The sequence below is a fragment of the Protopterus annectens genome, chromosome 4.part0, assembly GCF_019279795.1.
Source record: "Protopterus annectens isolate FY-2018-M chromosome 4.part0, PAN1.0, whole genome shotgun sequence".
Taxonomy (NCBI): domain Eukaryota; kingdom Metazoa; phylum Chordata; order Ceratodontiformes; family Protopteridae; genus Protopterus; species Protopterus annectens.
The window spans coordinates 851,874,257-851,889,256 of record NC_056733.1 but is presented as its reverse complement, the minus strand read 5'-3'; the positions used below and the strand labels follow the sequence as shown (position 1 = coordinate 851,889,256).

General features: G+C 39.8%; 1 protein-coding gene across 2 annotated transcripts in view; it reads left to right on the top strand.

Moving 5' to 3' along the window:
* Nucleotides 1-15,000, top strand: part of ATP5PD (ATP synthase peripheral stalk subunit d) — a 197,146-nt gene that overhangs the window by 71,878 nt on the left and 110,268 nt on the right. For both annotated transcript variants that reach the window (XM_044068806.1, XM_044068808.1), the window contains 3 exons: nucleotides 5,121-5,252; nucleotides 5,960-6,056; nucleotides 14,081-14,152. In XM_044068806.1, the coding sequence (XP_043924741.1) occupies nucleotides 5,131-5,252; nucleotides 5,960-6,056; nucleotides 14,081-14,152 (291 nt within the window). In that variant the 5' untranslated portion in view covers nucleotides 5,121-5,130. The remainder of the gene's footprint in view (nucleotides 1-5,120; nucleotides 5,253-5,959; nucleotides 6,057-14,080; nucleotides 14,153-15,000) is intronic.

Below are 15,000 nucleotides of genomic sequence, written 5' to 3'. Positions count from 1 at the left end.
CATCAATGGCTTTGGTGACTGTTTCAAAAGTCAACCAAGTTTAGAAGGCATGATCTGCCTTTGACAAAGCCAAACTGGGATGGATCCAAAGTCTGCAAATTCCCTATGTCTTTATTTATGAGGTCCATTATGATCCTCTCCATGGCTTTGCAGATAAGGCTTGTCAAGCTAATGGGCTGGTAATTTCCAGGGTCGGTGGAGGCACCGCCTTTGTGAAGTGGGACCACAGTTGCAGTGCGCCACTCCCTGGGTACGTATCCAGAGGTAAGACTATGATTAAAGAGCTGTCCTAGCTGTGGGTTTAATTCCTCGTTGAGTTCGTGGAGCACACAGCCGGGGACACCATCAGGTCCCATGGATGCTGTGTTTTTTGCTTTGGAGAGAGCAGTTCTCACTTGGGCGTTGGAGATGTTTGGGGGGCTGCATATCTGCTGTATGCTGTGCTGCTGCATAAAGCCTTCTAGGGCACAGTCTGATAAGTGTTTTCTTCCCTTGTGTTTGCAGATAATGCTAAAATTAAAAGGGAGCTCCTGGACTGTAATTCATGGCTGCAAGTCTACAAATCCTTGGTTAACGTATTGGCTGTACTTAGACTTTTACATCTTGAATGAGAAATTGGAATACAGATAAGTGTTATCGCATAGGATTTAACAGTGGAAGTTAAGTACAAATTGAGTTGCAGTTCATTATTCATGTAAAACATTTCTCTTGTGTAAGGTGTTATGAATTTTTGAAGTCAATGTTCGTGATTTTGAGTGGTCAGCCTTTGACCTTTCAAGCCTGCCCCCCCCCATCCTCCTTGCTTTTATTCCATCAATCTGTCCTGTCGCCCCTTGAATTAGTGATCTACCTATTTCTCCTCCTCCTGGGGCCATTGTGAATCTTAAAGGCATTTGGTAGGGGGAGGGGCGGTGTTTCTTCTGCTAATTGGAGTTATGACCTACCATGGCTCCCCACCCCTACATTTTGTAGAAAACTTCCATGGGCTACTTCTTTTTGTGGACCATAACTCCCTTCAGGCTGCTCCCCTTTATAGCTATGCCTCCCCTCAGGGAGTGAATTTGCACCCATCTCTCCCTGCCATTCCCTCAAGACACCCGAGCTGCTAACCAAACCCATGTTGCCTTGGCCATAGAGTTTATCCCTCTACATTATGGTGCTGCTATCGTAATCCTGACAGTCTTATGGCTATTATTCCACAACCAGTCTTCCCATTTCTGCACATAGGGTTGGGGTGTTACTTCAACTGTGACAATTATCTAGAGCCAAGGTTCACACTGCCAGGAGGCTAGCCCTGCTGCCGCTGTTTTTCCACACCACACACTCATAGCTCTGGCCAATTTGGAGTGTTCAATCCACCTACTGCATGGATTTGGAATATGAGAGTAAGTGGGAGCACCCAGAGTAAATCCACATGAACACGATGAGGAGATGCAGACTCTGCACAAAAGGTGTCCCAGCTGAGAATCAAAAGGAGAACCCCTTGCCTGTGGGGCAACAGTGTTATGTACTCTGTACTATTCATTGATTTTAAGCACCATTTTAGATGTTGACTCATTTTTTAAAAAAAGTTTTGTTTTTTTTTTTTTTTTGCGAATGATTTGTTAGTACTACTGTTTACATGTCCAGCTTTAATGTTTGAATTCAGAAAGGACCCATTTGTGCTGAGCTGCTGCCCAAGCCAAAGGCAGAAACCCAGTTGGCCAATATGTACTATTGCTCACTATTGTAATAATCTACTAATCCACCTTTTTGTGTTGTGCAACAACTTCAATGCAATGGCCCAGATTGTGATTATTTTTAACATTGTTTGACCGGGAAAGTTCGAGTAGGACAGAGCCTATTTTCAGAGGAGGTCTGGGGAGAAATATTACAGACGCATGTCCTTAGAATGTGGGGGGAAACGAGTGCCTGGAGGAAGCCCACGTGAACGCAGGGAGGACATGCAGACTCTGCACAGAAGGCACTCCAGCTGAGAACCTCTTGCTGTGAGGTGACAGTGTTAACCTCTGCATCACTGTGCTGCCCTGTGTCTTGAAGTAGATTAGGTATAGATGTCAAACACGACAAAGAAATGTTACACTTTTTTTTTTTTTTTTTTTTTGTAGAAGGTAGAATTAACACATCGGAGTAGTAGCACTGTGATCCTAGCATTTTATAAATTTAGTTTTTATTCTTCACAGATTGTTCACCAATGTTTTACAAGCTTATGACCATAAAATTGGGCCAGTTATCCCACAAGAAGGCACAGAGTTCAGAAAATGCTTATTGCTGGCCTTAAGTCTTTCCTTGTTTCAAAAGATTGATAACTTCATTAAAGAATAGCCCTTAAGGAATAGGCATGTTTTGAATGACAGGTGTGGTGTTGCTAAAAAGCAGCCCTCCTTGAAGATCCGAGTGCAGAACGGTTACTGTGTTTTTGGTTTAATCAATAGCTGTGTTGCTTTTTGTAGAGTTACTGCAGTGGTGTCTCCTTCAAGCAGGTTTCATGGTTAAAAATAGAAGGCTTCATAGTTTAGACGGTAAAATGTCTTGGCAGGTGTTGAAATCGTTAAAGGAGCCATATTCTAAATGTGCCTTAAGACCTTTCTGGATCTGTAAGTTGTGTATCTGCCATTTGAGGATTGCACTTGCAGACTTGGTACTTGGATGTGGGGGGGGGGGGTCTTCGTCTGGTATCATAACATACATATCTTTAGAACTTTCCTCTATGGAAATGAAGAGGTCTTTTACTTCTATAGTTCTTCAGAGCTGTGTTGCCTTTTGGAAGTAGGGGTCTTTCAGTATGTTAGTAGTACTGTAGTGGAACAGCAAACAGCATGTTTTGTTCCGATATATGCTCTGACTTTGCATTACAGCTGATCTGTGCAGAAGTTGTTGGTGGGTCCCTTTGTTTGCCACTGTCTGCTTTAGAGAAAGATCTGTTATTTGATTGTCTGTTCAGTGCACATTTGTATGTTTGAGATGTGAGCACTACTAACGAATTGGCTTTGGTCATGTTGCTACAGCCTATTTAATTGTCATCACCTGGGATTGGATACTGTTGCAATCCCCTTTCTGAAGTGTGCTGTGAGTTTATTCACAGAGTGAAAGAAGGGTTGCATATAATTTGCCCATCCAATACGTACGCTTCAAATAAAGCCGATTCCTTTCAGCAGAAAGGCCAAAGCCTATCTTGGCACACTGCAGTAGAGGGTATTTGATAAGTGTTTGCTTAATTTGAAGCCACTCTCTGTGACCTCTTATGTGATGGGGTTCGTTCCTTGCTCACAGTTGTGGAAATAACCTGACTGTGACTCACTGTTTCTACCTAGGATTCATCAGTTCCACAGTCCCTTCCCTATGTTTATTAGGTGAGGCTGGGTGGGGGGTGGGGCAGCTTAGCACCCATTCTGTATATTCAAGGCCTTCTGTTAACTTTCAGTCGTTTCTGTAACAACGTATTGCCTGGTTTGGCCTTGAGGTTGGGTGAGGCTCATTGTCTATACTGTTTTGGGCTGCAGTGTCCTGCTGGTGCCCCCCCCCCCCCCCCCCGCAGCACCTAAAGAAGATCATCATACTGTTGGCTCCTGTTTTAAATTTTATTTTTACATAAACCTTGGATATTGTTGATGCAGGCATACACACCAGAGGGCAAAGAGAGGCTGCAGTTTTAAAAATCTGTTTTTGAAAGTTTTGCAGTGGGGTTTTGTTGATACATTCTGACTGTGTCCAGTATTTGTCTGAGATATGGTGAGACAAATCTATAGAGTAATGCCCATTTATGGTTCCATTTAGAATCTAGTAGGCACCCCTAGGAGATCTGTAGGATTAAAGTGCCACTGTGAGTTACTTCACTAAGCAACAGATTGATTACATTTACATGTGGTAAAGTCTCAGATCTGCTGTTAGGAATGCTTTTGATTGGTCTGTGCTTCTACTTGGAGATTTGTCATAATACAAAACTGACAAGTTGAGATGTTTTAAATTCCCATACTGCCTCATTGTGGATAACCCCTCAAGAAATGCATGTCTGTTAGGCATTCCTGTTAAGTGCCTGCCCCAAACTTCTTCGCTGAAGAATTCTGGGGAAAGCCAGAAGTAAGGGGGGGTGGGTAAAGGCCTAAAATCTGATAAAATATGGGTCTAATTCAGGCTTTGCATCTACATGGGTTGTTTTCTGAACAGTGGGTCTATATTATAATCTCGACTGTTTTTAAAAGTTCGAATGCATAAAGATCGAATTTTATGCATCAAATTCTTAAACTATCGAAATTAAATAAAAATATCCCTACAAGAAAAAAAAATTACAAGTGTAGGCAGGGGGGCAAGCCCCCCTGCTACTTAAATATACCAACTCCGAGAACGCACTATATTGAAATAAACTGAAATCTCCCCCCTACAGAGATTTTCCATTTAAAACATTCGATGTAGTCACTTTTGTCAATTCTGTCGACAATATCGTATTCGATATTGTCAGATTTCGCGATTTATAATATAGACCCCTGAACAGTATGTGGTATGAATTTCTGTTTGGCATTATTTCCCGACTAGCGATTTTTTCCTGAAAAATAAAACAAAATTTGAGGGACATAGCAAACTGAGAAACATTTTGCAAAGCAGTGGATTGTTAGGAAGTATGGCTTTTAAAAACAACTTTAAGTTGTCTGATCACTTTGAAAATTTGTGCTGTAGGGAAGGATGCTTTGCTCCAGTTCTAAATATTGTATACATTTATATCCATAGCTGATATAAGTTTACTACTTTCATCTTTTTGGCGGTTTAGTTACAGTTCTATTTTTTTTCATGTTCTTCAAGTATATCTGGTTAATTGGTGTCTTATAGTTCATGCTTGTAGACTTTATGTATTTTGGCAAAAAGTTTAATAAAGTTACTTAAATATATTTGCACTATGGGCATTTTAAATCTTGGTGATCCTAATTTTAAATTGACTGTTAAGAATTCTGCTGAGCAGAAAATGTTTCTGCCAACTTTCAGAATCTGGTGTTCTAATCCGTTTTTAATGGTGCACTGACCTTTTATTCATTTCTCCCTATCCTTGTTTGTGGTTGCAGTTATTTTGACAGCTTAGTTATTCTTGCCAGGCCCCTGATTTTCACCTTGGTCTGTTTTGACTTCAGGACCGTGAAGATGGCAGGCCGCCGTGTTGCTGTTAAAGCCATTGATTGGATGGCATTTGCAGAGAGGGTGCCACCAAACCAGAAAGCCATGTTCAACAGTCTCAAGACACGCAGTGATGCCATTGCAGCAAAGTAAGTACTCTCATTTGTTAAAACTGTTCAGTGTCAAAATTCAGGTTTGGAGTGGTGGTGGTGTCTTAGTCTGAAATGTTTGAGGTGCATATATTAGTTCCCTTTCGCCACACACATGCATTTAGTCCTGCATTTTTAGTCTTGCCATTGTAAATCAGTGTGTTTTTTACTGACATCCACATGTTATTTGGACTGCCATGCCTGCATTTGGACTAGTGTAGAGCTGTTCTTGTGGCATATGAGTATTGTATGATGTGCATCTCATGTGCAGTGAATCTATCGCTGGCATGAACCTCAAATCGTAGTTCTCTGCTTCTTGTAGAGCAGATACAGCCATTGGATTCAGGAACTGTGATCCCAGCCATCTATACCTGCATTCTCTGTAGGATTGGTAACGAGCCCTGTTCACTGTGTACACCCCCCCCCCCACTTCTGTCTCTATTAAATGTGGTTCACCGTGTTGCTTTCTTAAAGATAGTGGTGGTCCTGTAGACTTGGAGACCTTACCTTTCATTTCCCAGAAGATGCAAAAGTATAACCAGAAGTTTGGTGTCTCTGCTCTTGCTTGAACAATTTCTAGATGGTTAGGATGAGTGCTTTGACCTTGAAAGCTACACAGCTCTCTCAACACGTGTGTGTATAAACTGCTGAGTCATTTTAATGTGAGTAAGTAGTTTGTTAATTCTAAGTTTTCTTCTCCCTCGTAGGTTGGCATCCCTTCCTGAGAAACCAGCAGCAATTGATTGGACGTACTACAGGACAGCTGTAGCTAAACCTGGCTTGGTGGAAGAATTTGAGAAAAAGGTAAAGCAATTTTTGTTAGAGCATTTCAGTCTGTGTATGTGTATTGCCTTTAAGCAGGTGTTAACTTGTAGTCTTCCTCTGATCTACTATTTTCTATCTCATTTCCTGTATTCCTGTGCAAGCAGATGTCTGATGTTAGAGTACCCAGATTTAACTGATTCTGTTTTTCATACAGAGCTCTTAAATGAAGCTGCTTGCGGGTAATATACCAGCATCTCTTAAATTTTGAGGTGTGGCGGTAGACTACAACACAACAACACTGAGCAGTAGACAGGCTCAGTGTTGCTGTGTTGTAATCTTCTAGTGCTTGAGTTGTTCAAAGCAACGTAGTTGCAGCTGTTAATGATCAGAAAGAAGTAGAACTGAAAGTTTTGTTCACTTAACATCTTGGTCTTGCCAAAGGCAAATAGGTTATTGTGATAAGGGCAAAAGTCTGAGTCAAAGTTACAAAAATGAAAAGAGTTGAGTTAATGAAACTGAAGGAAGTGGCCTATGAGTAATCCCAAATATAGCCAGAAACTAAGGAGACTGGTCAGAAGTGGCCATCTCTACAGAAGTGTATTGTAGCAATTGATTTTGCTGTTTGAATTGAGATCTCGTCCAGAAGTCCCCCACACACACTTTTGTGGAGTCCATTTTGCATAGTTTTTTTCATGACCTGAAAAGTTGTGCCATTTCTTCTTCGAGTAGTGAAATTGAAGGCTGTCACTATTTTGCTAACAAAATTTGAGACGGCTTTCAAGTACAGATGAGACCATGCTATACACGTTTTCCGGGCTGAAAAGTAGTTGTGGTGGAGTGGTGCATTTGTTGGTAGTTAATGAACATTGATTCACACTCCAGAAATATGATTTCAGTTTTTATCTCGAGATACTTTTCAAAAAGTCATTAAAGGTACTTTGAAAAGAGGCATTTAAAAAAAAAAGTGATGTACTGTATGGTCCACAAAAGAAAGCACTTTGTAGTTCATTGAGGACATGAACAACATTGGCTTTTATGGTTCAGAGTTAAGCACTTGACTTGCTGGCTTTGAAAAGCTGGATTGTTATTTTGTGTTGCATTTTTTTCTGTTGTCAGTTTTTGGGTACTGCAAGTATCACAGGTGGTAATTTATTATACTGGCGTTTTTGTAGTTTGTGGGTACCGTTTAACATTAAACGGTAAGTTACTGGATTTTTGTGCTGGTGCCACTTGTGTTATGCAGCTAGAAATTTTCAGATAGAAAAAGGGTTAGCTGTGGTTTTACATGCCAAGCAATGGTCCTTGTAAGAAATCTGTAGGATAAAGGTGACTTTCTGTAGGCTTATTTTAAGAGCATTTTACTTTTCCTAACATGCCTGCCTGATGTCAGTAGGAAGAGAGTTGAAGTTGTGTATGACGTACTGTATTTTCTTCTGGGGGCAGTGTTGGAGTTTATGCCATTGAGATCTTGGGTTTGATGTGGCCAGTGATACAAATAGCAATAATACAAGCTCATTTGTATATTCCGGTGTTTTAGGAAAGAAACTAGTACAGTGGTTTTGCTTGCTCCATCTTGGTGCCGTTACACTTGCGTACACACTCCTCACTACAGGGGAAGGGCTTCATAAGGTAACAGTCTCCATTAAAGTGACTGTGCTGCTAAGACAGGACCATAGACAGGGTCAGGCCTGTATAGGCAAATGTTAGGAGACAAAAAACATCCCCAAAAGGCAACAAAGTGGACAAGAAGAATCTAACTTGGGGGGGGGGGTGGATGAGCAAACCTCCTAGTCAAAAAAATTCCATTAAGAGCTCCAAATCTTTTTCAGGCTGTCAGCTGTCTTATTTTTAAGTTGCAGAGTGTATTTTATAACTTGCTTATCTGTGATGTATGCAGTGGTACAATGACTTGTGTACCTACTGTGTAACCAGGTTCCTCTGAGTGTAAGATATGCTGTTAAGTTTTTCTAACTGTTGCAGCACAAAAGTGTTTACTTCGTTGCCTGTTGATAGTGTATTCACCAGGGAGTCTGTGTTTAATGCCTCAACAACTGATGAAATGTTTACTTGTCTCCTGTAGTGATACAGATATGTGGTGCCGAGTATTTATGCTGTTTTGACTTCTCACCTCTGTATTGAAAACTTAACTGCACGTGGGTTGCCAACACATTTCCCATTTTAAGGCTATTGTAGTGCTTTCCTAGCAGTTCATAGTCCTATAACTACACTGTCATGAGCTAGGGTTGGATCTTCTGGAAATATGTTTTTAATTGCTGGTAGGAAATTTGGTAGACTAGTGGGCACAGTGGTAACAGTAGGCACTGCTGACAGAAGAATATATCTTCTGATTTGATTTAATTTTATTGCAGTCAACATGGGGGTGGTTTGTTCTGTAGTAGCCACTTAAAACACTGCCACAGTAATTTTATTTCACTACTTTTTGGCAGTCGTACACAACAGATGATGGTAAAGAAATTACTTGGCATTCAGCTTTACTGTGATGGTGTTTTCAGTCACACATCGCAGATTATAGTCAGAAGTGACTCTGAGGAGCCAGTCTGGAAGAAAGCAAAGGCTAGGATGGTCCTAATAAATGATCATTGCTACAGTGTGGTTGAGGTTGGGAACAGATCCTGGAGAATTTAATCTACAAACTGAAATGTATTACTGTGATTTTTTTTATTTATTTTTCCCCTTTTTCTGGCAGAAAATAGGTAGATCTGTGAGCTGTACTGACAACACACATTGCTTACAACACTGTACTTGCATTTATGGTATAATAGGAACATACAAGGCAATTTACCGAGAAGCCATATGCACCTTGCCAGTAATAGCCATCTGGCTCTACCATCTGTTAAGTCCAGGAGTAAATGCAAAGATATCAGTCTGGTTGCCCAAGTTGTTTGAAAGGCAGCAGGGAATCTCGGTGCATGACCTGTAAGGAAGAGCCTATTGAAGAGCAGAGGTGGGTGCCGAGTAATTATCTCCCTCGTGTAATTTTATTTTCTGGTGTAAGTTGAGAGCTCTTGTTGTAGTGTTGGTTGCAATAGTTGACTTGCTAAAAAAAAAAAAAAAAAAAAGGAGGTAAAAGATAATGGGATCCTTGCAGGCTTGGTAAAGTGTACATATACCCCCCCCCCCCCCAAGCACTCGTATGACACGCACAGTGTAGTGACAGTGTTTCCAGTCTGTCCTGCTCATTAAAATTTTTGAGGTAGGATTTTTATTAACCTGTGCATTTTTCAAGTTGGTAAGCCTCATATGCAAGGATGCGGTTTCCTAAAAGCAGGTGCTGAGTCTTGTTCATTTTGTAAGGTGTAAGTCATCTTGTATTGACTTGACAACTACACCTATTGGTTAACCAAAGATAATTTTTTATCAGTTTGAGGTCAGAGAAATAAATGTCTAACATGATGGAACCCAACAGATACCTGGGTGGTACCACTTCACTTTCTCTCAGACTGAGAAGGTACTGTCGATTCTAATGTGCTTTCTGTCTTTGAGCCAGTTTTGTTGTCCATCTTTCCACATGAGGATCAGTGTTTTTAATAAAACTTACTTGATTGTCATGTGGCATTGTGGCCAAATCAAGATGGGCAGCATGGGGAGTGTGCCCACTGCCCATGTCATGACCTCTTCAAAGAAATTCATAAGACTTGGCAAGCATGACCTACCCATTACAAAACTGAATTGTGTGCCATGCCTAGTCAGAATTTTGATGCGATTTGAGGTTGGTAATCATACCCTAAGGCTAATGGGTCTGTAATTTTCAGGTTTGTGGTAGGTCCTCTGTTGTGGAGAGGCTTCACTACTGTGGCACATCAGAATTCGAGGACATAGACTTTACAGTTTTAGGAGATACCGGAATGCATGTTTGAGCTGCCTAATAAACAGTATTGTCGGGATCTATTTTTTTTTTTTTTTTTGGCCTTTTGAGAGTACCTTTTGGAAGGACATGATCCTTTGATGGAGGTATGATCAGGGATGACCAGAGTTTGGATAATAGTGTCAGGAGAGAAGTTTGCTCCAAATCTTGCTCCTATATTAGCAGTGTCCTTCTGGTTTTGAGTAGGAAGCATCATTAAGGAAAAGTTCAGAGTAGTGTTGTGAATTAACTTTTTAACACAGGTAGACTTCTTTGCCTGGGTTACTAACTTGAGTTAATGACATGCTTTGCTGGTATTTTATTGTTGCCTCCAGTGTTTTTAGTGAGGTTTTGTATTATCTTCATGCAGAGGTGTTTTGACCCCATGTGGTTATAAAACAGTTTTTCCTTCTGCTATAGTTTTGTATTGACTGACACTTTACCACATTTATTTATATTTGGTTCTAGTTGGGACTTCCAGATTAATACATTTTTGTCTAAATGGGCACAGACATCCTTTGTGTAAGTGGATGCATATCCTTAACTGTGAAGTTTGTGGATTAATTTAGAGATTTTGTCATTTAATTGTAAATGGTTTGCCTTTTTGAAGCCTCTGAAGAAAGTTGTGGAAATAAAGGTAATCAGTAGGTATTCTGACTTAATGAGGGACCTGACGAATGAGAGGGGACAGAGGGTGGAGCTAAATTTCTGAGAACCAGGTTGAGTGTGTTCCTACCTCTGGTGGAATTGAGGACAAGTTGATCTAGGGAGTTCTTGTAAACCTGATCAAGGAAACATTGGGCATGCCCTACATTGGTAGTATAGGCACCACAGTCTGTGGCAGGATGGGTAAACATAACCTAGGTCTAGAGTGGGTGCTGTCTTTATATTTGAACCATGTGTTGTTAATAATTTAGTTGGTAATAGTTTTTGCACACTGACTAAATTATTTGTTTTAATGATGTAAACCATCCTTTGCAAAAGCACGTTGGATTGTCTATCCTCTCACCCCAGAGAGAAATAAACTGGACCCCCCCCCCCCCCGGAGTGACACCAGCTACGTAACCTGTTGTCAAACTAAATTTATCTTTTCTTGGATCTATGCATTATTCTTGGTGAAGGAGTGGTAACACTCATAACCAGTCTTATATGTGACTGAAACTTGTATGGCAAGCTCCACGGTGTCGTCCTGCATGTCCTTGAATTTGTGCCATATTGTTTACTTCCATGTAGACTGCTGTCCTGTTGTCATTGTGGAGAGGCCCTTGATGTGTCTTTAAGCAGGCTAACAAGAGGCAGCTAACTGTAACGCTGTTGTCCATTCTTGTGAGAATGACACACTCACTCTCACTCTGTCTCCCTCCGAGTGAAGTAGGTATGTACATATTTTAGGGGATTAACTAATCCCTAGTCTTAGCTTTATAAAGGGTTTGGGCAATGATTCTAACCAACTCAGTATGTGACAGTTTTGTGTTTTTCTGTATTACGATGTTGCTTTTGTATGGGTGGGGGTGGTACAGTCCAATACTTGTTGCATGCCTCTGTTTGGGAAAGGAGTGCCTCCATGTTTGCTAGGTATTTATTTTCTCAGCTGGAATAAATTAGACTAGCTTGAGCATGAGGCAGTTCTTAACTGTGTTTAAGGCTTGCAGTAGGAGGAGTGTTTGCCACTGCATGAAAAGGATAGTTTTTTTTTTATATAGGTACTTTTCAGCACAATATGTGATGAATATCTCCTAGTTAAACGTAAAAGAAAACTAACCCTAAACTGCAACAAATTGCCCAAAGAAATTTGTCTAAGCTTTACAGGTGGGTATTGAATGTTTGACCATCCCCCCACCGAAAATCTAGCTGTTTGCCACCCCTCTCAAGGGATCAGGGTGTCTATCATAGTCAAAGGCAAATGTATTAAAGCTTATTGTAGGATAATAGATGTATCTTGGAATCCTACTAGATCCCTGCACATTGTTCACATTGCACATAGACTTGATTGTCAACAAAAGTCTCAATTTTAACTTGCAGAATTTCCCAACCTTCTCTCACCAATTTCATGATGTTCCATTGCCAGAAATGTTCTAATTCCAAAAATCAGATATGCCCTCTACTTTTAGTACTCAAAGTTGAAATGAGTAGAAATTGCAAGTATTAAAGAACGTGACATGCTATGGACATACACCACCACTGATGTGATGAAGATATTTGAATAGCTTCCCATACCTAGGAGAGCTAAAATATTGCTTAGCACCATTTTTTATAAATCAATACTTGGTTAGTGTATGTCCTGATAGGTATCAGGAAAGGTAGCATTGCTTTGAGTAAACGTTGATTTGGTGCATTATAGATGAGAGCCTTTGCCAAACTTGGCCCTCCAACTTGGAACCATTTTCCTGCATTTTTTGCTGAAGTTAAAACTGAAACAGAACATCATATAAATGAAACCGTCTGTACTTTAACGATAATGGCCAATTTCAATTTAAAAAAAAAAAAAGTGAATTACTTTAGACTAGAGACCAATTTTTCAGATAATTCATTGTGCATTTGAATAGGATATAATTTAAAGTTAGTAATGTAAGAAGGTTATGTTTTACTGGCAGATTGTATGTGGTGGTTTGCATAGAGCTTGGGTCATATCTGTAAAGGGTCACTTGGTCAGCCGACTTGCTTGTTTTAACAAATTGCTGTAAATAAAACGTGATAGACCAAAGTGTTGCATAATGTTTGAAGGTGGGATATTCAAGGTGAGAATGTAAGCCCCTTTATGGTTAGTACCATGGATCACTTGCAGTTCAGGAGATGGCTCTAATGTGCTCATATGTTTCTTGAGGTTGAGGTTTGCTTTCACTGTATCATTGCAACATTTCTTGTGACTGTATAGAGATCTTAAGCAGTGTGTATAAAATACATTTTGGATTTGGAAAGTCTTCGTTGTGATCTGTAAATCGTGTATCTAGTAGTAAACAAAAGGCAATAAATAGAATTTGAGGAAAGTCATTGCTTTAGTGCCAATGGCACTGATCTCTAAAAACACTTGTGGTGCAGTATTACTGTTTGTTTGTGTGGATTTTCTTGAAGCATCCTGGATGGTACCACTCTAAATTCTTTATTTCTAAAGAATTTAAAAATGCCAAATATAGGTCCGCATTTGGCCATTAGAAAGAAGTAGCCTGTCGTTAAGAAGTTCTCGGCGGGATCTCCTCTAGAGAGCTTTAATACTTACATTGTGTGCAAGAGGAATTGTGGGATACATTGACCTAGAACAGGGCAACAGAAGTATTGAGGAGGAGGGGATGGAGGAAGGTTGAGGGCTGGGTGTGAAAACTATTGTCTTTTTGGGTATCTTTAAAAGACACTATTGGAACACTAATAATCCTGTACCTGGTAATAATTTATTTTAAAAAAGTGTGGAACTGGTGTATATATGTACTGCCAATGAAGTTCTACCAAGTTCCATACTTCTCGATCAGACTTCAGCAGCATTTTCTAGAAACTAACTCTGCCTCTTGAACTTTGCTATTACCTAGCCTCTCACCAGGAGCAACCTGGTATTACCTAGCCTCTCACCAGGAGCAACCTGGTATAAATCACTCTCGCATATTACAGTTCTCAGCTGGTTAGTTTTTCTCCTCCTCCTCTTGAAACCCATCGTAACCTGACTTTACCATACTTGGCTTCCTGAAATCCCCTATTTACAGTCTACTTGCTGTAGCTAAATTACTTTAAAATAGAATATAGGTGAAGTTATGGCTATTAGCCCCAAAGTAGGTGTTTATTACTGTATGTTTGTATTCTTTACTTGCTTGTACAATGTTCGCATAGTCTTAACTTGTTACATTATGTGTATTGCATTGTCGGTCAAGATGGTTTAAACCTAAGCTTTCATTTTGTCACTTGATATTTTTCTCCAGGGCAGAGTTTGAAATTATTCCTGATTGATCACTGTTCTACCTCCAGTAAAAATAGGAAAACAAATGAATGAATTAAAATGCAATTAAAAAAAATAAAATAATCAGCGAACTTGTTTGTGCTTTTTTTTTTTCCTCTTTGCTTTCTTCAGTATTTAGTGCATCCTCTTCTTAGATGTCGTGTTATGTGATACGTGGTTATATTCGGATATATATAATTTCCCAGAAGAATAAACTTCAGCTGTAATATATCTGGATTAATGTACTTTGTTAAATGTTTGCTTGTTTCCTTTTAGTTCAGTGCACTGAAAGTTCCAGAGCCTGTGGACACTCAGTCAGCCAAGATTGACGCCCAAGAACAGGAAGCTGTAAGTAGATTTCTTTATACATTGAGTCTTCTGGCTTCTCTTGCTGAAATTGTTAGATGATGTGTTAGAAGCATCAGCATGAGTAAGTGCTTAGATGTTGCGGTATAGCGGGGGAACAGTTACAGCATGGTTGAAGTTGTGGGTTAGATTACAAACGTATTGTCTACCAAACTCGAACAAATTTTTTTCGTTTTTACAGAGATAGTCTTTCAAACAAGAGTGTCAGCTTGGCAATAGGAGCCAGTGTACAGCTTTGTTTGGTGTATGTAAAACTCCCTGCAATGACATTTTTTTAAGTTAAGTAGTGAAGCCTGCTTGCAGGGCAGGTCTGTTACTTGTAACTTAATGGAGTTCCCTTAAGAGGTTGTCCTTGTAAAGGAGGTGCCTGACTGTTTTATAGAAGACCTCTCCAGACAGCTTACTCTAAACTTCTGTACCAGTTTGGTTAATTTATTAAGAGTCTGCATTTGGTTCAGATGAATTTGTAATGCATTTTTCTTCCCTTACTGGACTCTACTGCTGCTAGCGAGACAAGTTTTGTTTTAAAATCAGCTGATTTTTCTCTGTTTGGGGAGGGTCTGCTTTTATTTTTCCTATTGCAGAAGTACCGCACTCCACCCTTTTCATTTTCCTTTGAGCGAAACTTTATTTTGCGTAGCTATGCTGGGTGTGTGACTAAAAGGTGGTGTTGAAGGCTTAAGAATTAAGATCTTTTTGATTTTTAACAAAACATTAAGCATGTAATATTTCTGTGTGTGTATATGTATGTGTGTGTGTATATGTGTGTGTGTAATAAATGTATATATATATATATATATATATGTGTGTGTATATGTATGTATTGTTAT